We start from the raw sequence: 27,651 nt of genomic DNA on the forward strand, positions 1-27,651 counted from the left end.
TAAAATACGAACAACACAAAAAGCAATTTGGATTTCAAAATAATAATGTAATAGATACGATTCTTTTCGGCCCTTCTACAAAAATGATTTCAAAACTGTACAACTACTTACTAATTCAAGAAAACCCCGAAGAGCAAGTGAAATGTTGTATGATAGCTTGGGCTCAGAATTTTGGATATACGATTAACTTAATTGAGTGGGAGAAAACATGGACATTAAATTATAAAATGACAACTGCAATGTCTTACAAGGAGAACCAAATTAAAATGTTTTATCGTTGGCATTTGCCCCCAGCAAGAATATCCAAAATGTTTCCCAACTTCTCACCGACCTGCTGGAAGTGCAAGATCAAACCCGGAACCTACTACCACACATGGTGGACATGCCCAATTGCACAAAAATACTGGACAACAATTCAATCCCTAATAGACCAAGTCATGTCAATTAAATTACCACTCAAACCTGAGCTCTATCTTTTGGGGATATTCAGACAAAATCTTACTAAGACACAAAAATACCTTATACTACAAATTATAACTGCAGCCAGAATATCATATGCCTCTCTTTGGAAATCTGATCAAGTACCCTCTTTCTTTACAATAATTACGAAAATTAACGAATGTGCTGAAATGTCCAAAATAGCAATGGAAGCACAAAACAAAAAAGACTCAGAATATTACGAAGCATGGGAAAGTTGGCATAAATGGATTTCTCAGAAAAAATACAAAAAATTCTTATTGTAAAGTTCATATGTTACCATACCCAAAAGCACCTTCAACACTTAAATTAATATTAAAATAAATTAGAAAAGAAGCACCAAAAACTAATCAAATTTGCAACAAGAAAATATATCAAATCTCTTTTTATCTGTTTTCTAACTAACTTAACACACATTACAAACATACTGACTACTTTCAGAATAATTAATCTTTATACACACCCATTATATCACCTATATACTCCCCACTCTACAACTAAACAAAAGTCGTCCATAAAAACGTCTGCATTAAATGCAGACTCTTCTCTCTTTCTCTCTTTTCCTTTTTTTTATTTTTTTCCTTTCCTTTCTCCCTTTCTTTTTCTCTTCACTCCACCACTTCACAACTAGAACTTTAATGTCAATATATGTATACTAAGAAATACTACATTTGAGTTATTTCCAAATATAAGTATTAAGATTAAGAAAGTAAGAGTTATTACATTTCTTCTAAGACACTCGTGTACTATAACTCACTTGTACTACAATTCTATTATAATATGTTTTGTTTTTGAATTCTCCCTCCCCCCCCACCCTATCCCACCCCCAACTTTTCATTCTGTCCCCCCTTCCCCCAATCCCCTTCCCTGTTTTTAATTATGCTTGTAAATAAATAAAGTATTTTTCAAAAAAAAAATAAAAAATTTTGGTAGCCTGTTCTGTTGAGCTCTCTGGTAGAATCCTCCCGAAAATTCACAGATACAAAGTTCAGACACACACAAGTTTGAAAATTCAAAACAATGTTCATTATACCGAAAATTCAAATAAACTAAGCACTCTATTTGTATAGCAAAGAGCACTCATCTCCAAACAAACTGGTAATTTGTACAAGTCCCTTATCAGTTCTGAGATACTTAGCTTGCAGCTGTGAGGCAATTCACAGTCCTTCTTCTTTCATAAAGTGGAACACACTTTGCTCTGGTTTAGTTTCAAAGCGGGGGGAAAATCAGCACACAAAGGTCAAAGTCAGCAAGGCAGGCACGAAACACAACAATCAGATAATCCTCCACAAAGGCCAAACCCACAGGCTGCTCTTTATAGCAGCCTCACTAATTACCACAGCCCTACCCAACCACAGGTGGCCTCATTTTCTTTGATAATAATCTCTCAGTTGTTGCTGCCTATGCATCGCTCTCCACATGCGTGGCTGTATCATTAACTCTTGTTCCAAATCCAAGGAGGAGCTAGATAATTGATCTCCTTCTGAGCTGTCTGCCACACTCTCCTCCTCCCTGTCACTCATGTCTTCTTGGTCAGAGGAGCCTTCATCAGCAGATTCCACCAGTAGCAAAACAAGCCTGCGGCATGTGGATGTCTCCCCCACATCCACAGTCCTTGTTGCAGGAGCTGGGCCAGAGCTAACCACAACAGTAGCCTATCACTGATGATAAACCTGCAGCACGCACACATGCACACACGAACACACACACAGAGGGGGTGGGCTGCTGCCCGGACAGGGGTGAATGTAGTGAGGTAGCGAAAATGGAGCTCCACCCCAGAGCACCCAATTTGCACTGAAAGATGTTGAAAGAAAATGCAGAGCATCCTGCATAAGCCACGCCCAAAATGTGGTAGTAAAAATTTTGGTAGCCCTTCACTGCACACACCCATGCTCATGTATGCAAACTTAGAAAAAGATAAATGAACATAAAAGTGCTACTCCAAGAATAGTTCAATGTTTGTGGGAAAGGGAAACATGCAATGAAAGGAGCACTATGGAGAATAAATATACCACCATATTGATTCAAACAAACCAGAAGACATTAAATATTTGGTTTGAGTATCTCAGGAACTACTAGCTCAATAAAGTAATGTCTTGGGTTTGTGAGTTTGATCAAGATGTTGGTAGAGTCAAAATGTAATTTTGACTATGTTTTCTATGAACAGAATGTTTGTCTGGATTTCCTGAGCCAATACATCTTCAGATATGACAAAGGAAGTGTTTTCCCCCCCCAGCAGAAGTTAGATTAGTCCCGAGAAATAATAAGTTATAGAAGAAAGATGACTCAATTTTGTATTATACTAGACCAAGTGGAGAGGGCAAATCTTAACCATACATTTAAGCCATCTGTTGTGAAAATAGATTGAAAAAGGAGGTGAAAAGCTGACATTTTTTGCTGCAAGAAATTTGATGATGTGGTTTCCCTTTAAACAGATGAAGAACAAGAACATGTGTTAGTACTATGTACAAAACAGTTTTGTACTATGTACAAAACAAGCTAACAATGAATGCTTGTATATATTGAAGTACTATAGCTTTAAAACAGTAATGGGCAGCCAAACTTTTTACTGCCACACTGTGGGTGTGGTTTATTTTGTGGGTATGGCTTAATAGTTGTGACTGGGTAGGAGTGGCTTGCTGGCCATGTGACCAGGTGGGAGTGGTTTGAACGATCCTCATCATTCAAATGAATTGTTAAGTACTCGACTTACAACCTTACCAGTGTCACTCACTGGGGTGACAATTTGCTTCGTGTTTCCCGTGCTCTCCTTCCTGGGTTGCCCCCTGCCTCAGGCTGGGTAGCTAGGCGAATGGGTGCTGCCAGAAGCATAAATGCTGCCAGCACAGCTTCCATCTATGCCTTCTGCTTGCAGCTCAGGCGGGAGGTGGCCATGTGAGGCTGGAGGGGAGCTGGGCAAGAGAGAGGGAAGCTCATCCAAGGTCAGGAAGGAGGAAAGAGGAAAAAAGCAAGGAGCGCAGATGCAGCAGCAGCAGCAGGGAAGAATGGGAGAGCCGAGCCAAGACCAGTAATCCAGGAAATGACACCTGCCGATCAGCTGGAGCAGCGCACACATCTTCATTTCCGCTAGTGGAACTGTGTTCCACCCTGTTCTGCCTGCTACCCACCCCTCCTTTAAGAGGTAGTGTTGCAAATTGCCCTAAGACAAATCCAGAAGCATAATTCTCTCTGTTCTGCTCTCTCTGTTCTTTCTGCTGATTCATTGTGACTGATGTAGTAAGCTCTGTGTGTTGGATGGCAGTTTAATGTATTTGTAAGCTGTAATGAATGTCTGATATGTAAGACAAAGACAGGCTTATAACATTATTGTATTGAGAGATATTGGCTGATTTGAATATGAATGACCGGACTGTTTAACTTGACTGTGCTATTTCTAATGGAAACACTATTTTATACTCTTTAATGGATCTCTCTTGTATGACTGAATAATTACTCATATCTCCCGGATATCTGCTGGAATCCCAGGTTTCCTCTCTGCATGTCCTTGAAAACTCAAGGGTTCTGCACACTGCTTAACAATATGGAGTATTGATTATAAGACCCTATGAATCCTCTGTTCCTGCATACATACCCAAGTAAACAATCTGCCATAGAAATGCTATCAGTCTCCAGGGTTATACTTCCAAATTGGGATGGCAACATGCATATCTTTAAACACAGAAGACTTGCAATTCCTAAATTCAGTTCTGGCTAATATTGAATCCATCCGGGTTGACCAAAAGTATTTTTTCAAGAATCTGAAGTAAGTACAGTGTCGACCTTAAAGATGACATATGTGTAGCAATTTTTATTGTAGCGTTTGTCTATTCTTTTCTTAGTACAGTATTTAGGTTTCCAAGTAAAGGAATTTAATGGTACTTCAGGCTTGCCACTCTCTAGCTGTTGAAAGGAGGGGGTTATAGAGATAAACGGGGAATGTTATGTCTAAGTGGCATTATTTCCCATAGGGACAGAGAAGATGCTTGCAGCTGGAGGAAGGTGGAGTTGGAGTCACCGGATGGATGGACTGAGAATTGTTCGGAGATTGTGACTCAGAGGGGAAGCTTCAAACTTTTGCTTTTATTGGATTCAATTCGAGTCAGAATTGCACCAAGTCCTTGCCAATTTGATATGTTCCTAATAAACAGACTTTAATGGCAAATGGATGCCTTGGACTTTATTTCAGGGGACATATTACCTGGAAGTTTGTCACACTGGCAATTCTGACATTTGTCACTAAGCAGAAGTAAGTTGCTCTTACATAAAAGTAAAGGGGCAGGATACTGAAAGTCAAAACAAATTGCAAAGCTTAACTAAATTGATCTAAATCTAAACATAGCCGATTCTGATTAGTAGATGAATGTAAAGTTTAGCTGTAGACTTTACTAGGAAATAATAATCTAAAAGAATCCTAGAATAAGGTAGTTCAGTCCAATTCTTTTTTGTCCAACCCCACCCCCACCCCAATATGGTTGCATCCATGTAGTTACCACAAGTTGTGATCAATTTAGTGAAGAATATGCTTAAATTTATTGATTTATCTCTCATAAGGCCTCATATCTTTGGTTTAATCTCTAGAGCAGGAGTGTCAAACTCACACCCCATAGACTGGATGTGTCATGTGCTGGCCATGTCCATGCATGGTTAACCAAAGGGGGGGAAATCACGCTACGTCAAGTGACGATAGCATTACGATGTGAGTTTGACACTCCTGCTTTAGAGTATCTTCAAACGCATGCAGAATTATTATTATTATTATTATTATTATTGTTGTTGTTGTTGTTGTTGTTGTTGTTATTTAGATTTGTATGCCGCCCCTCTCCGAAGACTCTGAAACCTCCAAGAATTTTGCAACAGAACTCAAAATAGTTTCATAACAAATGAATTAGTATGGGAAGCAGTTTTGGAATGTTGCACATTAATGTGGCATGCATACTTTAACATATGACAGTCCTGCTCAAGTAAAAAGAGAAACACATCTAATCTGAATATATATTTAGTATAGATTATTATTTAGTATAGATCTATACTAGTCTCCTTTCCTTTTTCATTATTTGTTCTCCCAGGCTGCAGGAGAGATGCCTGCAACACAGGAGAGCACAGAGCAGGCCGCATGGCTAAAATTGGAGCCACTCGGCCTGCTCCCTGTGCCATGGCTCCTGCAGGAGGTAAGCAGGGGCAAGGGGCATGGCATGGGGAGCAGTGGGCGGAGCAAGAGCTGTGGCAGGGCAAGCAGCAGGGGAAGCAAAGGCAAGCAGTGCGGCAGGGTGAGCAGCTGTTACTTACTGGTTTCTGGGCTTTTTTGCTTCTGCATGTGCAGAAGCAAAAAATCCCCGGAAATTTCACGTACGCATGTTATCGTGTGTGATTCGGCTTCTGTACATGTGCACATGCTCCACGCTCCCAGCCCATTCCGGTAGCACCAAAAATGGTAGTCCGCCGCTGCTTATAGATTATAGTTGTTGACTATTAAAAAGTCTATCTGCCTTGGAATATGGCTCCTTGTGGGACCAAGAGGCAAAAAGGAAGCTGTATGCTCCTCCCATATTTGGCTATACCAGGGTGACTCGACAAATAATCAGCCTTGGAATATGGCCCATTGAACTACGGTTCTCGGAGAGTATATAATCTGGCACCGGACCAGATTATCTATGAGACTGCCTTCTGCCGCACGAATCCCAGCGACTGGTTAGGTCCCACAGAGTTGGTCTTCTCCGGGTCCAGTCAACTAAACAATGCCATCTGGCGGGACCCAGGGAAAGAGCCTTCTCTGTGGCGGCCCAGACCCTCTGGAATCAGCTCCCCCTGGAGATTAGGACTGCCCCCCCTCCTTGCTTTTCGTAAACTCCTCAAAACCCATCTCTGTCATCAGGCTTGGGGGAACTGAGACACTTTCCCCTTGCCTATGTAGTTTATGTGCACAATATGACTGTATGTATGCTTTTATTTACTGGGGTTTCTCTTTTAGATTTTTTATATGTATAATTGCTATTTTAGATTCTAATTATTAGATTTGTCATTATGTATTGTTTTTATCACTGTTGTGAGCCGCCCCGAATCTACGGAGAGGGGCGGCATACAAATCTAATAAATAATGATGATAATAATAATATATGAACAAGTATCTTTCCAAATATCTTTTTCTAATGAACGTAAGTCAAGGTCAACATGAGAAATGATGGTTTGGGACTCAGATGTCCATAAGGCGTGTCAAAAAGTCCACATGGCAGCCACGATGCTGTGATCAAAACCCTTCCTGTTTTTTATGTGTGCTGCAAGAAGAGATTTGACTGCATTTTCTTTTATCACAGTTTGACTGCTTTTGATGCTTTTGACCAAGGCCTTCAAACATAATTATTTGGGCTTGTTTTTCTTTATAATTCTGAAAGGCAATACTAATCGTACTGGCACAACATAAATAGAAACGGCACAAAATTAATCTCTCACTTACCGGCAGTACAATTTTAAGTATGTAATACATTTAGGCCTTACTCTGGTTCAACAAGTCACAATAATGAGTATGCTTACCATGTCTGTCAAAGAGTGGGATGCTTGGACAAAAACTGATACAATCTGGAAGGAATAAAGACATGTAAAAGACTACATTCGTGAAAAGACCGGTTGTGGCAAATTTGGTTTTGATTCAAAAATTAAGCACCTTTCTACTCCCAAAAAGAACGGTATCCTTGGCACATGGGATTTGGTTTTGATCCCAGTTAGCAGCATTTTCAAAGTTTGTATTTGGAACCCACTGTTTGTATACAGCAACTGAAGAGCCTGAGAGAGAGAGAGAAAAATAACTATAATATCCACAAGCTTTGATTTGGGAGATATGACCACAGCAAAATGGGATGTCTGATTTTCTTTACTCCATTCGCTGCATGATTAAAGCAACATTCCAAAATTGAAGCTTGGCCTTTTTCTTCACACACATACAAACCCACCCACCCACCCACACTAGCAAATAATGTGTGTGTGTGTTTTTACCATTTACACATTTACTAAAATATATTTATACAAACAAAACAAATATATTTTAATAAATTATGTGTGTGTGTGTATTTACTAAGCCACTAAAAAAAATAAATTATGTGTGTGTGTGTATTTACTAAGCCACTAAAAAAATGAAGTAGCTATATTTTTCAGATATCATCACAGGTATTAAAATGCTACTTGATACACCTGGGTCAGACTAATTGATGTCCTTGATGACAGTACAAAGACACACAACTATGTGCTGTGCTTTATTATATTTTCAACAGCACTTTGGCTTTATGGATGTATAAAGCACTTTGGCTTTATGGATGTATAAGTAAATACATTGTGCTTTGTATACTTTGGCATGCATGCTGTGAAGGGCTACCAAAATTTTTACTAGTACACTGTGGGCGTGGCTTATGCAGAACGCCCTGCATTTTCTTTCAACATCTTTCAGTGCAAATTGGGTGCTCTGGGGTGGAGCTCCATTTTCGCTACCCCACTGCGTCCCTCCCCCAAATCCGTCCATTAGCCCACCCCTGCATGCATGCAATAGCCAATATTGAAGGTTCATTTTAACAACAGAATAATTGAGGTAGGGGAAAATGGTAGGATTCAAAAAAACTTATTACCGGTTCTGTGGGCATGGCTTGGTGGGTGTGGTAGGGGAAGTAAACTGTAAAATCTCCATTCCCTCCCCACTCCAGGGGAAGGTTACTGCAAAATCCCCATTTCCTCCCGATCAGCTGGGACTCGGGAGGCAGAGAATAGATGGGGGTGGAGCCAATCAGAGGTGGCATTTACCATGTTCTGCCGGGCTCTCGACATGAGCCCCTAATTAAATGCAAAGATAGAAGAAGCAGACACACACACACACACGTGAAAAGTCAAGAATAATGTCTTTATCCAAAGAAAAATAGAAGCAAACCACCCTTTTGGTAGTCAAAGGGCTCACCGTCAAAGCAAACAGACTTGAATGCAGTAAAAACAAACAAACAAACAAACAAACTCAAAGCACTTAACAAGTAGCTGTGAAGTCGTCACAGCTACTCTCCTTCAAACGTTTTCCAACTCACACATTTGACTATGGTTTAAGTTCAGAGTCCTGATATCAAAACACTGAGTCCTTGGAGAATCTGGAGAGTAAAGCCACATCCACTATCACGAACAGATAATCTTCCACGCCGAGAGGCCGGCATGCTGCCCATTTAACAGCAGCCCTAATTAGTTGAACCACATCCAACCACAGGTGAACTCTCTTATCTCTTGTAATACCTACGTAGCTGCTCTTTTCTATTTATGGCCCTTCGCCTACATACATCAATAAATGCTTCGTCATCAGAGTCCAGTGAAGATAAGGAGGAGGATGAATTGCTTCCTAATGGGCTGTCTGCCATGACCCCCTCTGAGGGTCCCATTTCAGTCACTCCCTGCTTCCGATTATACTTCACTGTCCGCCTCTGACACTGGGAGGCCTCTGACACTGGGAGGATTCACCCACATCCACCCCCACAGTCCTTGGGGCAGGAGCTGTCCCAGAGCCAACCACAACATACCAGTTCTCTGAACTACTCAAAATTTCTGCAACCGGTTCTCCAGAACAGTGATTTTCAACCTTTTTTGAGCCGCGGCACATTTTTTACATTTACGAAACCCTGGGGCACATTGAGCGGGGGGGGGGGGGGGCGCTAAAAAAAGTTTGGACAAAAAAATTCTCTCTCTCTCTCTTCATCCCTTTGGCTCTATTTCTCTCTCCCTCCCTCTTTCTCTCCCTTCTTTCTCTCTCCATGCCTCTTTCTTTCTCTTCCTTCCTCTCTTCCTTCCTCTCTTTCTCTCCCTCCCTGCCTCCCTCTATGTCTTTCTCTCTCTCTCCTTCCTTCCCTCCCTCTCTTTCTCTCTCTCTATTGCTTTCTTTCTCTTTCTCTCTCTTGCTTTCTTTCTCTTTCTCTCTTGCTTTCTTTCTCTCTTGCTTCCTTTCTCTCTCTGAGCTTCGCGGCACACCTGACTATGTCTCACGGCACACTAGTGTGCCGCGGCACACTGGTTGAAAAACACTGCTCCAGAACTGGTCAGAATCTGCTGAATCCCACCTCTGGGCCCGTAGAGAGACATTTGTTATTTAGGCAAACTGGTCCCCTCCTCTTATTATTGTTGTTTATTTTCTACTTAAATATTGTTTCATTGCGATTTAGGTACCTGCTTTAGACAATGTTTTCTAGAGAATTTCCAGAAAGTCTTTAAATATGGCAAAATCCAACAAGCACTATAGTAAGCATTTCCTGACAAAATTCATGCTTCTCCTCCAACATTCAAAGAAAATAACCACACATACATATTGGACAGCCTGATTTTCTGTCACATCTAAAGTAATTGAGATCTAAGCAAACATAGCAAATGAATTGTGAATTAATTCCTGCCCTGGAAGACCCTTGCAGTGTTTTGTACTCATTATGATGAAGAGCTGTCAATTGCTATTATTTTAAAAATACTTTCTCACATAACTAGTCTTCTCAGAGGATGAATTTTGTCCTGGAAGACAGAATTGCCATAGATGAGATCAAGTAAGGAAGATTTCTGGCTCTCAATTATTAGGATTCTGTTATAAGGGGCTTTTTAGGGGCCCTCCCACAGAAGGATTCTGAATTGGTCTGAAAGAAGGTCCAGATATCTGTGTTCTCAGAATGTCAGCAATGTTGGGAGGACACTGGCTTGGAGTAAATGAAATTGCTATGATATTACTTTCCCCCCTTTGCTGAGGCTTCATTTTCCCAACGGAGGGCATTATTTACGGGACTGTTTAAGGGACTACCTCCTGCCACATACCTCCCAGAGACCAATAGGAGCACACAGAGTTGGCCTCCTTCTGGTCCTGTCGAATAAACATTGTAGGTTGGCAGGGCAATCTCTGTGGCTGTCGAATAAACAATGTAGGTGGGAGAGGGCCTTCTCTGTGGCTGCCCCGGCTCTATGGAACCAACTACTCCCCAATGTCCATACTGCTCCCACCCTGATGACCTTCCACAAGGCCACAAAGACATGGCTTTGCCGGCAGGCCTGGGGGCCATGAATTGTCCATCTTTCATGGCCAAATTTTTATTTTATGAATGGTGTGCATGCATAAGTTTTGACTGGTTTTTATATAAATGGGTTTTATCGGGGTTAGTTTTTTAGTTTATATTTTACTTCTTTTTTTACTGAGTCCTTCAGGATTGGGTGCCATAGAAGTTGAATGAATGAATGAACGAATAAATAAATAAATAATTACCATATTGTGTCTGGCTATAATCTGAGGGCATATACCTGCCCAGCATCTAATTTCTTTAATGTAAACAATGCTGCACTTCAGTGGCCTAGACCAGTGTTTTTCAACCAGTGTGCCGTGGCACACTAGTGTGCCGCGAGACATGGTCAGGTGTGCCGCGAAGCTCAGAAAGAAAGAGAGAGAGAAAGAAAGAAAGCAAGAGAGAGAGAGAGAGAACAAGAGAGAGAAAGAAAGAGAGAGAGAAAGAGAGAGAAAGAAAGCAAGAGAGAGAGAGAAAGAGAGGGAGGGAAGGAGAAAGAAGGAGGCAGGGAGGGAGAGAGAGAGCGAAAGAGCAAAAAAGAGGAAGGAAGGAAGAGAAAGAAAGAGGGATGGAGAGAGAGAGAAAGAAAGGAAGGAAGTGAGAGAAAGAGGGAGGGAGAAAGAAATAGAGTGAAGGGGAGGGAGAGAGAGGATTTTTTTTGTCCAAACTTTTTTTAGCGCCCCCCCCCCTCAATGTGCCCCAAGGTTTCGTAAATGTAAAAAATGTGCCGCGGCTCAAAAAAGGTTGAAAATCACTGGCCTAGACCACACCTGTCAAATGGACCAGATATGGCTCACACAGGCCACGCCCACCCAGGATCCACAAAGCAAAGAACATGGCCCAATACGTCACAATACTGCCCGTGATCCAATTGGGTTTGCCACCCCTGGCCTAGACTTTAATATTTGAACACAGATCTTTTAAATATTTATATTTATTGGGTTCTACTAATTTGGTAGAAATGTTAATTTATATTGCTAGTCCATGTATGATACGCCATCCACTAAATAAATAAATTACTAAAATAAATAAATTAAAATCTTCGATGAATGTGTTGAGAGTAAGTTGACTGAATGGGAATGACTGTCTTTTTATGGTTTTCTGGGGTTTTTAAATTATAAATTTAAATTAATTGGATTTAGGACGTCATATATTGTTCCGTTATATGTTGTAAACCACCCCAAGTCCTCGGAGAGGGATGACTTATAAATAAAATAAATAAACCCTGAACTTGTGGTCCTATAAGGAAAATGCTAACTTGTCAGTGCTGAAGGTAAACAAGCAGAAATGTTAAGGTTTAATTATCACTATTTTGTTATTTCCCCCCTTGTCCTTTAGATGGAAGAACTCCTTCCTCCCTCACTCCCTCCCTTTTCCTTCTCTGCCCTACATGAATGCCTTTTGAAGTGAAATGGTGGTCTGTCGATTTTGTTTCTAAAGGAATTAGACTGGCTTGGACACTGCCCCTTGTACTCAGCATTTCAGATCATCAGAAGTGCAGCTCCATTAATCATATATAGCTTTCTATTGCATCTAAGACTTGGAAAATGAAATAGTGGTGACATGAAAGCGCTCTTGGTTAATGTTGTGCCCATTTTTTAGACAGTGGGCGAAGCATCTCGTGATGATTACTCGCCATCCAACTAATGCTTCTTTCATTATTCTGCTCATTCATACACCCTGCACAGCCCCTTCTGTACTGTCTGAATGCATATGCAGAAAGATTGAAATTAATGTTTGCATTTTATAATCTAAGATTTTGCCTGTTCAAGGACTATAATTGTGTGAGCAACCTGTGTGTATAGTTTATACTCATTTAATCTTCATCAGATTCTCCAACATACACACACACATAACTTACAGAGTAAAGTAGAACAAATTAAGAAGCTTGAACCTTTCTTTCACAGCAATTCATAACTTTTTAAGTCCTCTGTAACTGTCTGGTTTGATTGTGCAACCCAATAACGACCTGTATACTCAGTGAAGGGCTGCAAACATTTTTACTACCACACTGTGGGTGTGGCTTATTTTGTGGGTGTGGCTTGCTGGCCATGTGACCAGGTAGGAGTGGTTTGATTAGCATGTGACCTGGGGCTGGCTTAAAGTTCATATGACTGGCTTAAATGTCAAGGTTTGGGTTAGGGTGCCTGGCCTCTCTTCGCCTCAAAGAGATAGAATTTCCCCATCTATTTACTACTACTACTACTACTACTACTAATAATAATAATAATAATAATAATAATAATAATAATAATTTATTAGATTTGTATTCCGCCCCTCTCCAAAGACTCGGGGCAGCTCACAACATAACAGCAATACAATATAAATACAAATCTAATGTTAAAAAATTTAAAAAACTAATTTAAAATACATTGTTATGAAAGAAATTATCTGCTACACAATTATACACACTCAGTCCGACTGAACATAAACATAATAAAGGTCAGCGAAAAAAGGAGGGGGGATTAATCCCCCCATGCCTGGCGGCAAAGGTGAGTCTTCAACATTTTACAGAAGGCGAGGAGGGTAGAGGCAGTTCGAATCTCCGGTGGGAGTTGATTCCAGAGGACCGGGGCTGCCACAGGGAAGGCTCTTCCCCTGGGTCCCGCCAGATGGCATTGTTTTGTCGACGGGACTCGGAGAAGACCAACTCTGTGGGACCTAATCGGCCGCTGGGATTCATGTGGCAGTAGGAGGTCTCGTAGGTACTCTGGTCCGATGCCATGTAGGGCTTTACCAACACTTTGAATTGTGACCGGAAATTGATCGGCAGCCAGTGCAAGCCACGGAGTGTTGATGAAATATAGGTATATCTGGGAGAGCCGCATTCTGCACAATCTGAAGTTTACTGAACATCCAATATATACTATTTAATTCTATGTACATATGCCATATGTGTACATGCATATTACACATAGACACCCAAAATATGCATTATCTACTATATAAAGTGTATGTGTGCACATACACATACACACACGCACAGCTCTTCTAAAATTATACACATTCATCTTCATTTACTGTGATAGGAAAAATATACCCAGAGCCCAGAAGGGAAAAAAAGAAAAAAAATCAATTTTTTCCTACCAGTTCTGCGTACCTGACCATACCCGTAGGAGCCCATCACTGTGTGTACTGCATGAGTCAAAAAGAGGGCCGTAAAAATATTTACTGACCCCTCGCATCCTGGACACAAACTGTTTCAACTCCTACCCCCAACATCGTTATAGAGCACTGCACACTAGGCCAACTAGACACAAGAATAGTTTTTTCCTGAACGCCATCACTTTGCTAAACAAATAATTCCTTCAACATGGTCAAACTATTTACTAAGTCTGCACTATTATTACTACTATTTTTTTCTCATCGTTCCTATTATCCATCTCCTCCCACTTATGACTGTATGACTGTGATTTGTTGCTTGTATCCTTAAGATTTTTATTAATATTGATTGTTTCCTGATTGCTTATTTGACCCTATTACAATCATTAAGTGTTGTCCTTCATGATTCTTGACAAATGTATATTTTCTTTTATGTACACTGAAAGCACATGCACCAAAGACAAATTCCTTGTATGTCCAATCCCACTTGGCCAATAAAGAATTCTATTCTATTCTATGTTCAATCTACTCTTGTTAGCAAATGCAGGTTAGATTATTTTGAAGAGTGTCTTCTTCTAATGCCAACATGAGATGAAGGGGCTTCAACACAATTAGAAATTGTACATTCCGTTAAATTAGGAACCAAAATTGTTGTTAAGCCAACTATTAAATTATTGCAGCCTTTCCCTTAAAAAGAAAATCACATAGCTGAGTTCATTCTATACGTCCTAGCAGTATGCATCAGTCAAGCAGAAAGGAAGAAAGTATCCTCTTTGGGCAACAATAAATGTGAGTATTTAATGATCTTCACATACACACCAACAAACAAGTTGATTTGATGATAGAACCAAGAAAAAAACATAATGTTATTGAGAAGGCATGATCTGTGGAGTCTATAACTGCCTGACTATAACAAACAGTTGTAAATTTTTATTGCATTCACCCGTTGTCACAGCAAATATTCCTAGATACAGAATCTTTCATTATTTGCTATCATTCCTTTATGTATCACTTGTACAAAATTCACCAAATTATGTAGAAGTAGATTTCTTGTTTAATTCTCTGCATTTTATCTGTAACTGTATCTGCTACAGAAATAACAATCTCTGGACAGTAATTGGCTACCTTTAACATCATCTACTTTGGGGATGTCAGTTCAGCAGAGGTAATCATCTTGAATGAACCCTCTTTCTCCTGTATCACCCTTTGTTCTAGGAAAGGGAAGTTACAAAATCCGTTTGACAATTCTGTCTCTTTAAAACATATTTCTCTCCCTCTTGCAAGTACAGTTATTCTGAGAAGTTTCTGATTGTGTTGTTGACCAGGTTACGAAAGAAGTTAGATCTGGTGCTAGGAATTAAAAGCTCAGATGAAGTTGTGGTACAAAGTTTGCTAGCAAAACAAAAAAGGGAAAGGGAAAGGGAAAGAGGAAGGAAAGGCAAGGGACGGCAGGGAAGGCAAGGCAAAGACAAGGCAAAGGCAAGGCAAGGCAAGGCAAGGCAAAGGCAAAGGCAAGGCAAGGCAAGGGAAGGGAAGGAAAGGAAAGGAAAGGGACAGGAGGCAGGGAAGGAAAGGAAAGGAAAGGGACAGGACAGCAAGGCAAGGCAAGGCAAGGCAAAGCAAAGGCAAGGCAAAGGCAAGGCAAGGCAAAGACAAGGAAAAGACAAGGCAAGGCAAGGCAAAGACAAGGCAAGGCAAGGCAAGGCAAGGCAAAGACAAGGCAAAGGCAAGGCAAGGCAAGGCAAAGGCAAGGCAAAGGCAAAGGCAAGGCAAGGCAAAGACAAGGCAAAGACAAGGCAAGGCAAAGGCAAAGGCAAGGCAAGGCAAAGGCAAGGCAAAGACAAGGCAAAGACAAGGCAAGGCAAGGCAAGGCAAAGGCAAGGCAAAGACAAGGCAAAGACAAGGCAAGGCAAGGCAAAGGCAAGGCAAGGCAAGGCAAGGCAAAGACAAGGCAAGGCAAGGCAAAGGCAAGGCAAGGCAAAGACAAGGCAAGGCAAGGCAAGGCAAAGGCAAGGCAAAGGCAAGGCAAAGACAAGGCAAGGCAAGGCAAAGACAAGGCAAAGACAAGGCAAAGACAAGGCAAGGCAAGGCAAAGGCAAGGCAAAGGCAAGGCAAAGACAAGGCAAGGCAAGGCAAGGCAAAAGCAAGGCAAAGGCAAGGCAAGGCAAAGACAAGGCAAAGACAAGGCAAGGCAAGGCAAAGACAAGGCAAAGACAAGGCAAAGACAAGGCAAAGACAAGGCAAAGACAAGGCAAGGCAAGGCAAAGGCAAGGCAAAGGCAAGGCAAGGCAAAGACAAGGCAAGGCAAGGCAAGGCAAAAGCAAGGCAAAGGCAAGGCAAGGCAAGGCAAAGACAAGGCAAAGACAAGGCAAGGCAAGGCAAAGACAAGGCAAAGACAAGACAAGGCAAGGCAAAGGCAAGGCAAAGACAAGACAAGGCCAGGCAAAGGCAAGGCAAAGGCAAGGCAAGGCAAGGCAAAGACAAGGCAAAGACAAGGCAAGGCAAGGCAAAGGCAAGGCAAAGGCAAGGCAAGGCAAGGCAAAGACAAGGCAAAGACAAGGCAAGGCAAGGCAAAGGCAAGGCAAAGGCAAGGCAAAGGCAAGGCAAAGGCAAGGCAAAGGCAAGGCAAGGCAAGGCAAAGACAAGGCAAAGGCAAAGGCAAGGCAAGGCAAGGCAAAGGCAAGGCAAGGCAAGGCAAGGCAAAGGCAAGGCAAGGCAAGGCAAAGGCAAGGCAAAGGCAAGGCAAGGCAAAGGCAAGGCAAGGCAAGGCAAAGACAAGGCAAAGGCAAGGCAAGGCAAGGCAAGGCAAAGGCAAGGCAAGGCAAGGCAAGGCAAAGACAAGGCAAAGGCAAGGCAAGGCAAGGCAAAGGCAAGGCAAAGGCAAGGCAAGGCAAGGCAAAGACAAGGCAAAGACAAGGCAAGGCAAGGCAAAGGCAAGGCAAAGGCAAGGCAAGGCAAAGGCAAGGCAAAGGCAAGGCAAGGCAAAGACAAGGCAAGGCAAGGCAAGGCAAAGACAAGGCAAAGGCAAGGCAAGGCAAGGCAAGGCAAGGCAAAGGCAAGGCAAAGGCAAGGCAAGGCAAGGCAAAGGCAAGGCAAGGCAAGGCAAGGCAAAGACAAGGCAAAGGCAAGGCAAGGCAAGGCAAGGCAAGGCAAGACAAGGCAAAGACAAGGCAAAGACAAGGCAAGGCAAGGCAAAGGCAAGGCAAAGGCAAGGCAAGGCAAAGGCAAGGCAAAGGCAAGGCAAGGCAAAGACAAGGCAAAGACAAGGCAAGGCAAAGGCAAGGCAAAGGCAAGGCAAGGCAAGGCAAAGACAAGGCAAAGACAAGGCAAGGCAAAGGCAAGGCAAAGGCAAGGCAAAGGGAAGGCAAGGCAAGGCAAGGCAAGGCAAGGCAAAGGCAAGGCAAGGCAAGGCAAAGACAAGGCAAAGACAAGGCAAGGCAAGGCAAAGGCAAGGCAAAGGCAAGGCAAGGCAAGGCAAAGACAAGGCAAAGACAAGGCAAGGCAAGGCAAAGGCAAGGCAAAGGCAAGGCAAGGCAAGGCAAAGGCAAGGCAAGGCAAGGCAAGGCAAAGACAAGGCAAAGGCAAGGCAAGGCAAGGCAAGGCAAGGCAAGGCAAAGGCAAGGCAAGGCAAAGACAAGGCAAGGCGAGGAGAGGAGAGGAGAGGAGAGGTGAGGCAAGGACAGGACAGGACAGGAAAGGAATCTGTATACCAACTGCTTAGAAGGCACAATGCTTTTGGGGTAATAAAAACATTGCTTCACCTGGAAGTTATGAAGGAAATGATGAAAGGGCAGGATTGAAGCCTGTGACAGATGCAGAGATGGTCAGAGGATAACTGTGTACTTTGGATGAGTTGAAATCTACTGGGCAAATTAATTATACTGTAGTATGCTGTACCGCAACCTTTTGAGCACCAGGGACCAGTTTCATGGAGAGAGTGTTTTCCACAGTCTGGAGGAGGTGTCGTTTCATGTCCTGCCTGCATCCTGTGGATGGGGCTTTGCTCATTTGCACAGATTGTTTTCTGGCATGCCATGGATTGGTGCCAATCTGTGGCTCAAAGGTTGGGGACCCCTTTTGTAGTATATTGAAAATGTTATGTATTAATCAGACGAAATGCTTATGTATTACCTTTGAGAAATGCTGGTGAAGTGACAGATGACTAGAGGGGAGCTTCAAAAGAGTTGGGTGGGTCATCAAATTGCAAACCTTTCAGATCCCTGGCTTGGTTACACTGTTTATGAAAAAAAGATCTTGGAACTGGAATCGCAAACTAAATATATGTCAACAAATTGATGTGATTGAAGAAAGCAATTGCAACATTAGGCTACATTAACATAAATATAATTTACAAATCACATTTCCTGTGATTTGTGATCTATTCTATTTGGCCTGACCCATCACCATCAGCACTTTTTGTAATACTAGGAATCCTAGTTTTAATTTAAAAAAAAAATCAAAGAAATTAAACTAGAAACAGGAAACAAAGATGATCAAGGAACTGGAATTTAATCCCTGCAGAAGCACTGAAGAAGTTGAGTATGTGTAACCTTGGGGGCGGGGTGGGGGGTGGGAGATGAGCTTTGATGCATTTTTCTAATTCTGAAACATTATCATAGAGAATAAAATCAAGTTTCTAGTTTTAAGGAAGACTAAAATTTATCTCATATAGTAAGAAAACTTCATCAAGCTATGGGAGAACTAAAAGAGAATATATGAGGGTTATCCGGAAAGTTGGGTTGCAAGGCACATAGCTCTCGCAGGGAATGTCCGTGGGGGAAGTTGGTATTACCTATAAAGCCCTTCATGGCATTGGACCAGAATATCTCTGGGACCGCCTTCTGCCACACGAATCCCAGCGCCCAGTTAGGTCCCACAGAGTTGGCCTTCTCCGGGTCCCGTCGACTAAACAATGTAGTTTGGTGGGACCCAGGAGAAGAGCCTTCTCTGTGGCGGGCCCGACCCTCTGGAACCAGCTCCCCCCGGAGATCAGAACTGCCCCCACCCTCCTTGCCTTTCATAAAGTTCTTAAGACCCATCTCTGCCGTCAGCCATGGGAGAACTGAGACATCTCCCCCGGGTCTATACAGTTTATACATGGTATGTTTATGTGTATGTTTGCTTTTAATAATGGGGGTTTTAGCGTTTTTTAAATTATTAGATTTGTTCTTACATTGTCTCTGTTATTGTTGTGAGCCGCCCTGAGTCTATGGAGAGGGGCGGCATACAAATCTAATTAATAATAATAATAATAATAATAATAATAATAATAATAATAATTACTATTGTGTAGTGGGAAGCCAGAAGAAAAGAACAAACAGTGCCAGTTGTCAGTAGATAATCAAGGTTGACTCAGCTTCCATCCTTCCGAGGTGGGTAAAACGAGGACCCGGATTGTGGGGGCAATAGGCTGGCTCTGTTAAAAAGTGCTATTGCTAACATGTTGTAAGCCGCCCTGAGTCTAAGGAGAAGGACGGCATAAAAATTGAATAAATAAATAAATAAACTGGTGGTGTGAAGGTTAGAGATGAGCGTCGTCATTCTGTTTCCCTCCAAGTGCAAAGTGTGCATTGCAATACACTACCTGAATGCTAAGGGCATTGAACACTGCTGCGATGGGTGCCCAAAATTTGTGCACGATGGGTGCCCAAGATTTTTCTCACCGATTACTGAGTTTTGAAGTATTGGGCTGAAGGAGAATGGGTATGGTGCCGCTACATTGATTGACCTTTGCTCTCTGGAGTATGGTGATAAGCCCAAGTTTCATCTCCTGACACTATAAGTTGAGAAAAGCCTCACCTTCAATCTCGAAATGGTCAAGAAATTCTCAGGCGGCATTGAGTCTGTCAATTTTGTGCCCTTCAGTAAGCATCTTGGACACCCATCACAGCAGCGTTCATGCCCTTAGCATTCAGGTAGCGTATTACAGCACACACTTCACACTTGGAGGGAAACGGAACGAGGACACTCATCTCTAACCTTCATCATAATGCCAATTGATGATCTACTGACCACTGGCACTGCTCGTTCTCTTCTGCTGGCTTCCCGCTACACGATAGTAATACCAACTTTCCCCGTGAACATTCCCTATGAGAGCTACATGCCTTGTAACCTTACTTTCTGTTCTGTTTTCTGGTAGAAATTTAGTAATTACAAATAACTCTTATTAAATGCATCATTTCATGAATAAAGCAACTCCGTTTATTCCTCTGCTCTCCTGTACTTCAAACGCATTCCATACAGCACTTGGTCCGTTATCTCTCTCTTAGCCGCATTTCTCACATTCCTCTTCCTGCTTCACTTAAACAAGATTTATTTTCCTAACCACATAACTTTGAAAAACAGCAGCACTGACTGAATACAATACAAAATACTTTGGCTTACTTTAGCATGGCAAAAACACATCCATTATTCTTTTTGGCAACTTTGAAACTCCACCCTTCTTCTCCACTGACCCCCTGACGTGTCAAATACATCACTACAATATTTAACCCATTCCTCTCCTTAATATCTTCTTCCAGACCTCTGTTCTCTACGTTTCTGGACCCTTCTGAATTTAGGGTTAACCCAGCGAGCGTCTGATTCTCCCTCACTAGATCCTGAACTCATAGCCCCATCCTGTGGCTGGCCTTCCACCTGTTCTACTACCTGTAACCCTGGGGCCCCCACTACTTCATAAACACTATCTGAATCCAAGTCCTCAATATCTTCATCATCCTCCAACTGATCAGGAGTATGTACAACACTTTCTGGATAATCCATGTATTATAGTGAGGGATCCTTGGTGCTTCCTGAGCTTGCTTGTTTTCTTGCAAATGTTTCATTACCCTAACAAGGTAACATCAGCAGTGTTAATCAACTAATGAAAACAAGCAAGCTCAGAGAGCAACAAGGACCCCTTATTTCAATCCTGAGCAACAAATATTCTCCTTTATTGATAGCATCAATAGAACATTCTCTCCAAAGTCATAGCAACTTCAGTGAGGATGTTTCTATGTGGATTACTTTTTGAATAGATGATGGCAGGGGTGGTTTCTGTTTTGTTTCATTGCTGTTTCACTTCTTACCACACCATGTGGGTATGCTTCATGGGCAGGGGCGTCATACACAGTGCTTAAAAAGCAGCTTCTACAAGTGCACAGAAGCAAAAAACAAGATGGCGGCGCCATAGGTGCCACCAAGAGAGCTAGTCTGGCGGTGTGGCAGGCCTGGGTCGCTGCTGGTTCTAGCGACCCAAGCTGCCAATTCCATAGAACTGTTTCAAACCATTATCACCTCTGGATGAAGGGGTTAGAAAAACTCTCAGATGCTGTAATTTAAATCCTAATTCCCCTTCACCAACTCCTGTGGTCCAAAAAATGTCACATATATTTTTAATATCACAGGCAGTTTGTAACTACAGTGGTACCTCGAGATACGAGTTTAATTCGTTCCGGACCTGGGCTCTTAAGTCGAGCAGCTCTTATCTCGAACGACTTTTCCCCATAGGAATTAATGTAAATAATTTTAATTGGTTACAGCCCTCAAAAAACTCACAAAGTTAGTCTAAATTATGCAGAAAGACATGTTTTTAATGAAGAAATGTACATGTACATATAAATGAATAATGAAGTTTCTTTCACTTAACTTGTAAACTTTCTTAAACTTTTAAATTTACATATGTTCAACTTCTCTGCCACCCAATCCTGTAGGACAGAGGTCCCCAACCCTTTTTGCACCAGGGACCGGCTTTAAGCGATCAAGAGAGGAATGGGTGAATGAATGGACGGAGGGTGGGTGGGTGAGAAGGAAGGAAGGAAAGAGGGAAGGGACAGGAACAGAGGAAGGAAGCAAGGAAACTTATGAAAGGGGAGAGTGAAGGGAGGGAGGGAGGGAAGAAGGTGGGAAGGAGAAAGAAAAGAAGAAATAGAGGAAGGGAAGGTAAAAGAGAGAAAGAAAAAGAGCAAGAAAGAAAGAAAGAAAGAAAGAAAGAAAGAAAGAAAGAAAGAAAGAAAGAAAGAAAGAAAGAAAGAAAGAAAGAAAGGGAGAAGGGACAGGAACAGAGGAAGGAAGCAAGGACACTTATGAAAGGGGAGAGTAAGAGAGGAATGAGTGAAAGGAGGGAGGGAGGGAAGAAGGTGGGAAGGAGAAAGAAAAGAAGAAATAGAGGAAGGGAAGGTAAAAGAGAGAAAGAAAAAGAGCAAGAAAGAAAGCTGCAAGCACCCCCCCGAGCCCCCCAGGCCGGCTGCAACCTTTTAAAACACGCGCGCCGCTTCGCAGCTGTCTCCTGAAGCCGAACGCGGAAGTTAGCGTTTGGCTTCAGGAGACAGCTCCTTGGCGCTTGTATCTCGAATTTGGGCTTGTAAGTAGAACAAAAATATCTCTCCCCTCCCAGCTCTTATCTCGAGTTGCTCTTAAGTAGAGCAGCTCTTATGTCGGGGTTCCACTGTATTCTTAACAACTTAAAAAATAAATCTTTTTTTTACTTCCTGGCAGAAGTAAATCTCCACAATCAGGTATTTGTGGAGTTTAAGGGCCAAAGATGTAATAAATCATCCTTATTAGATGCCAGTGTGGACAGAGAGAAAGAGAAGAAATAAAAAGTATTTTTTAAAATTAATGTTGCCTTAAAAACGGAAGTGAAAATAAAAAGGCATGACTGCAGATAGTAATTGTATGTGTGAGCTGGAGCTGTATTTCATCATCCACTGCATTACTCAGCGGTGTGACATAGCACCAAAATAGCAAATGCAATTTTAGGTTGTATCAAAAGAACTGTTAACATCCAAATCACAGGAAATAATGTGTCTACTTTATTGTGTGTCAGTCAGTCCCGTCTTCAACCCTTCCTATGTTTAGTTCTCTGCCTTACCTTAAGAAAAATTCAGAGAAATTGGATCAATTAAAACTGAATTTAAGTTCTTCAAAATGTATTAGCATTCCTCATTCATTATCTTGAAAGCAGGTGTCAGAATGGAGAAAACTTTTCAAGTCTCTAGATCAGTATCACACAAAAGGTCAATATCTTTTTTTAAAATCACTGGAGTGCAGATGAGGGATTGACCTATATCACAAGAGAACTTGTTGTTGTTGAAAATTAGAGGGGGGAAAACCCCTGAGGTTTGGATAGTGAAACTGATTTATTACTGGGGAAAGTGTAAAATCTCTTCTGGGATGAAAGTCATGCCCTACCTAGACCTAACAATATCATGGCACAATCCTTTTCCTACCAAGACTCTGTGATATTGCCTTCATCTCACTAGCCCATGATTTATGCAAATCTAAATTAACCATACTTGCATCACAAGTCACTCATGCCCTCATCACCTTGAGGTTCGACTACTATAATGCTCTCTACATGGGGCTACCTTTGAAGAGTGTTCGGAAACTTCAGATCGTGCAGAATGCAGCTGCGAGAGCAATCATGGGCTTCCCCAAATATGCCCATGTTACTCCAACATTCCGCAGTCTGCATTGGTTGCCGATCAGTTTCCGGTCACAATTCAAAGTGTTGGTTATGACCTATAAAGCCCTTCATGGCACCGGACCAGGGTATCTAAGAGACCGCCTTCTGCCACACGAATCCCAGCGACCAGTTATGTCCCACATAGTTGGTCTTCTCTGGGTTCCATCGACCAGGGGAAGAGCCTTCTCTGTGGCGGCCCCGACCCTCTGGAATCAGCTCCCCTCGGAGATTAGGACTGCCCCCACCCTCCTTGACTTTCGTAAACTCCTCAAAACTCATCTCTGTCGTCAAGCTTGGGGGAATTGAGACACTTTCCCCTTGCCTATGTAGTTTCTGTGCACAATATGACTGTATGTATGCTTTTATTTACTGGGGTTTCTCTTTTAGATTTTTTATATGCATAATTGCTATTTTAGATTCTAATTATTAGATTTGTCATTATGTATTGTTTTTATCACTGCTGCGAGCAGCCCCGAGTCTACAGAGAGGGGCGGCATACAAATCTAATAAATAATAACAATAATAAATAATAATCAGTGTTAGAACAGTATTTTCCTCTTTCTTCAAGCTATTGTTTAAGGATAGGTTTAAGTACTATAAAATATGTTAGCATTTGTCATTCATTATTTTGAAGTCAGGTGACTGCAATCATGCTTAACAGGAGTAACAAAGTTATATACAGATTGGCAATGAAGAAGTAACATTTCATGCTGGAAGTGTTTTGGGGCCATTTTCAGGATAGGGGAATAATATTGTGATTTGCTAGTGAGGAAAAATTACTTTCAGTCAGAGACTGTAAAATTATCTATTGGATATGCTTCATTTTGGATTTCTGGATTAACAGCAGGTTGGATTTGATGGCCTGAATAGCTTGTTTCATCTCTCTGATTCTATTTCTGACTGTAAAAGTAAGAAAAATCAAGAATTGTCTAGGCTGGCGTGGATATAATGTAATATGCTTGTGTTTAAATCTACTGATAGCCAAAATTCTTTTTTAAGCTTTAGGTTATTAAAAATATCAGTCAAATTCTAATACAGGTTCAAATGGCAATACTTAAAAATATATTTAACACTTCTCCATCACACACACATACACTTTCCTTATCTAATTTGTACTTGAAGTACTATTAATCCCATGTGATTTAATGACATAATGTGTTTAGCTCGATACTGTACATTTCCCCCCAGTGTTGAGTCAATTGTAAGCAGGGGTGGGCTACTGCCCGGATGGGGAGGAACGCAGTGGGGTAGCGAAAATGGAGCTCCACCCCAGAACACCCAATTTGCATTGAAAGATGAGAGAAAATGCAGGGAATCCTACATAAGCCACGCCCACAGTGTGGTAGTAAAAAATTTGGTAGCCCTTCACTGATTGTAAACCAGTAGTCTTGGCAGTATTTATATGCACAAATGAAATTTGTCTCCAACTACAACTTTGAACAAAATGGTAACCCCAATCACTGCTTTATGATAAACATAACAAATATACCACAAGCCTCTTCAATGGAATTGTTCACTGTGTTATCCCCAATGTCAACATTATTGCTGTTGCAATATTTTCACAACCAGGATGATGTGAGAGGGGCCAGGACAAATATAAATATCCAATTAACCACTTGCACAAAGAAACATAGCCAGCATATATCACGTCACACTTAGCTGCCCTTTCAGCCTATCATTTAATGTATGGTCACTATCATACATGACCAAAGTGAACTTCAGCTTCGGGGCATATTGATATCATGGGCAACCTGACTTCACCTCTCACACTTTCAACAAAGGCCCTTAGCAAACAAACAATCGCAGATCCTTCATCCCACATTATTTCTGAGCTGTGAGGAATCCTTGAGGTTAAATCCCAATGCTGGTATAATTAAAGCCAGCATGGATTTTCTACTTTCGTGGGTGGTATTGCAAGAAAGGAAGTAAATATTTGATATTCCCTGCCTATGTTTTTCTCATCAACTCTTAAACTGTAAATGTGTCTGCTAGGTTGCTAGGCAACCATCAATGGCTTTTTCTTCAATCTCTATTCTACAGAGTAACAAACTCTCCGGATGAGGATGAGAGCAGTGATCTGGATTGCAAATGTCCAGATGAGCCGATGATGGCAACAAAGAGATCCAGAAAGTTCTGATCCTTGGCAATGAATCAGAAGTAGTGATGGGCGAACCCAACGATGTTCGGGTTCGGCAAGTTTGGATGAATTTTACGCAAAATTCGTCCGAACCCGAACCAAACTCGAACTCGAACCCAAACGGGGAATCCCTCCCATGAAGAGATTCCGGGGGTGGAGCTTTGACGTCACCAGCAGGTTGCTAAGGAATTCCATGGAATTCCATGGAATTGAAGTGATCACCTTGGCATCTTTAGCAACCTGCCGGTGACGTCAAAGCTCCACCCCTGGAATCTCTTCGTGGGAGGGATTCCCCAGCTCCTTCAAAGGGAGGTCTTCACGTAAAAATAAACATTATTATTTTTACGAAAAAGGACACCGCAGCGGCGCTGCAAGCAAAGGGCGGTCCTTTCACGTAAAAACAAACATGTTTATTTGCCTAGGGCTTGAACTGATTAGTTCATTGACAGAATGTCAGTGAACTTGCTACCATTATAGGAAACAATCAGCCAAAGCAGGAACATACTTTGTTTTTAATGTGTTCATTTTTTGTAATTTTAATATGGTTTTTTATATTATTTTATTTTTTGCCTGGGAGCTGTCTGGAATTTGTTATAAGGTGGGCGGCTATATAAATGTTTTAAATAAATACATAAATATTGGTGATTTGTGTGCAACATCTCTTTGGTGGTAATAACTTCTGTTTACTCGTAGAATCTTTAAACAAATGAGACTTCAAATAGAAACAAATTTTCAATGATGCATGGTCTAAGTATTGGAAAGCTTAATAGCAGCTTCCACTTTGTTCAACAGCAATACTGTATAAGACATTGGATAATAAAACCAAGATCCATTATAAAATCGTCTGCCTCTTTAAATCATAGAAATATCCATTTTCCAGCTTTACCCTAGCTGGGGATTATGTCACTTATAAATACAGGTGAAAGAATCATGGGACTGAAAGATTTCCAATGAGTTTAAAAAATGGCTGCATAAAGTAAATGTTGCCTATGCTTCTTGTGGAGATAGGATTTATTTATTTTTTATTTGAAAGAAATTCAGCCAGACAAACTCCTATCTGCAATTAAAAGTGTTAATCTCCTTGTCAAACAGAAAGTTACAGTAAGGCAGATACTACAGTCACAGTCACTGAATAAAACAAAATAAAATACCATGACAAATTAACATGAATTAAAATTGTACACATATATTTAAATAACTCTTAGAAAAGTATGTATCAACAATTTTGTTTCTTTTCTAATATTTTACAATTAATATGCAAACAAAATACAAGTTTGCAAACATCACAGATATAATTATGGGAATTGATATACTGCGGAGAAATTGAAATCTCAGTTTATGCAAATCATATTTTCTTTTCATCTGTTATTTGTAATTTAAAGATAATAGCAGCCTACTTTACAATGTTGTTGTAAAACTTGATGGGATAATGTTCTGAAATCAACTGCATAGTCCTAAATATTCTTTTCATTATGTTGCCAGTGAAACATTCAATCTCTATTTTCTAATGTAATTACTGTGGTATTTTATATAATAAAATGTTGCAAATTGCAATAAAATATTTTCAGTTCTCAACTGTTATGGTATTGTTGCTGTGTTTAATTTCTATAAATAAATTGTGACTTCTGCTTTAATCAGTTCTTGCATTAAGGGAGCTGGGTCTTTGAATCTTAAATAGCAATGCATATTTAACAGAAGTTATCTCACAGTAGTAGCTTCAGGCTTTACACATAGGGGGGCTGCAGGATGGAGGGAGAAGCTTAGATAGAAGGAAAGGAATGGAAAAATCCAAGCTGCAGAATTGCTATGCTGGCTCTGCAAATCACCTCAAAACGTATCTACATGGAAATTACCTTTTTCTGACTGAATTATAAATAAATTACAAATGATCAAATTCTTGATTCTTTGGCACAACACTTATGCTGCATAAGAAATGATTTCACCTGCATCTCCCCCGATCTTAGATAGTACTTTCTTTACTTACCAAAAACCTGTAGCAAAACGAAGGAGGAAAGGAACACCTTCATTTTGCAGCCTCTTGCTGTTACTTCGCCTCCTTATGAACTTTGGACGCTTCATATCATATGACACTTTGTAATTTAAGGAAACTGCAGAACTGTGAGATGGCTGTGGAATTAAGAGAGTTCTTCCCTTTGGGTTTAGGCAGAATACCTGCCTTTCATGTATTGCTGCTGGAGCATGATCTGAACAATAGACCTTCCCCAAAAGCAGTATATCACATTTTTAATACTATGCAAAAAGGATGGAGCATATGAAAAAGTAATCTCAGTATAACTTCAAGTCTACAATATATGACCCTTTAAAATCAGAATGCAGGTTAACAGAGTTGGAGGGGATCTTGTAGGTCATCTAGTCCAGTGTTTTTCAACCAGTGTGCCGCGAGACATAGTCAGGTGTGCCGTGGGGAAATTAAACATGGGTCCCCAAAC

General features: G+C 41.2%; 1 protein-coding gene across 4 annotated transcripts in view; it reads right to left on the reverse strand.

Annotated features, from left to right (window-relative positions):
- AMN (amnion associated transmembrane protein) overlaps nt 1-27,259 on the reverse strand; it is a 142,714-nt gene extending 115,455 nt beyond the window's left edge. For 2 of the 4 annotated variants that reach the window (XM_070733404.1, XM_070733389.1), the window contains exons 1-3: nt 27,186-27,249; nt 7,136-7,254; nt 7,006-7,050 (exon numbers count right to left, since the gene is read on the reverse strand). In XM_070733404.1, coding sequence (XP_070589505.1) covers nt 7,006-7,050; nt 7,136-7,254; nt 27,186-27,228 — 207 coding nt within the window. In that variant the 5' untranslated portion in view covers nt 27,229-27,249. Of the gene's footprint in view, nt 1-7,005; nt 7,051-7,135; nt 7,255-27,185 lie in introns of all 4 variants that reach the window. The other 2 variants (XM_070733398.1, XM_070733414.1) reach the window with 2 other exon arrangements.
- Between the last annotated feature and the right edge of the window lie 392 nt (nt 27,260-27,651).

This window comes from Erythrolamprus reginae, chromosome 1 (genome assembly GCF_031021105.1).
Source record: "Erythrolamprus reginae isolate rEryReg1 chromosome 1, rEryReg1.hap1, whole genome shotgun sequence".
Lineage (NCBI taxonomy): Eukaryota > Metazoa > Chordata > Lepidosauria > Squamata > Dipsadidae > Erythrolamprus > Erythrolamprus reginae.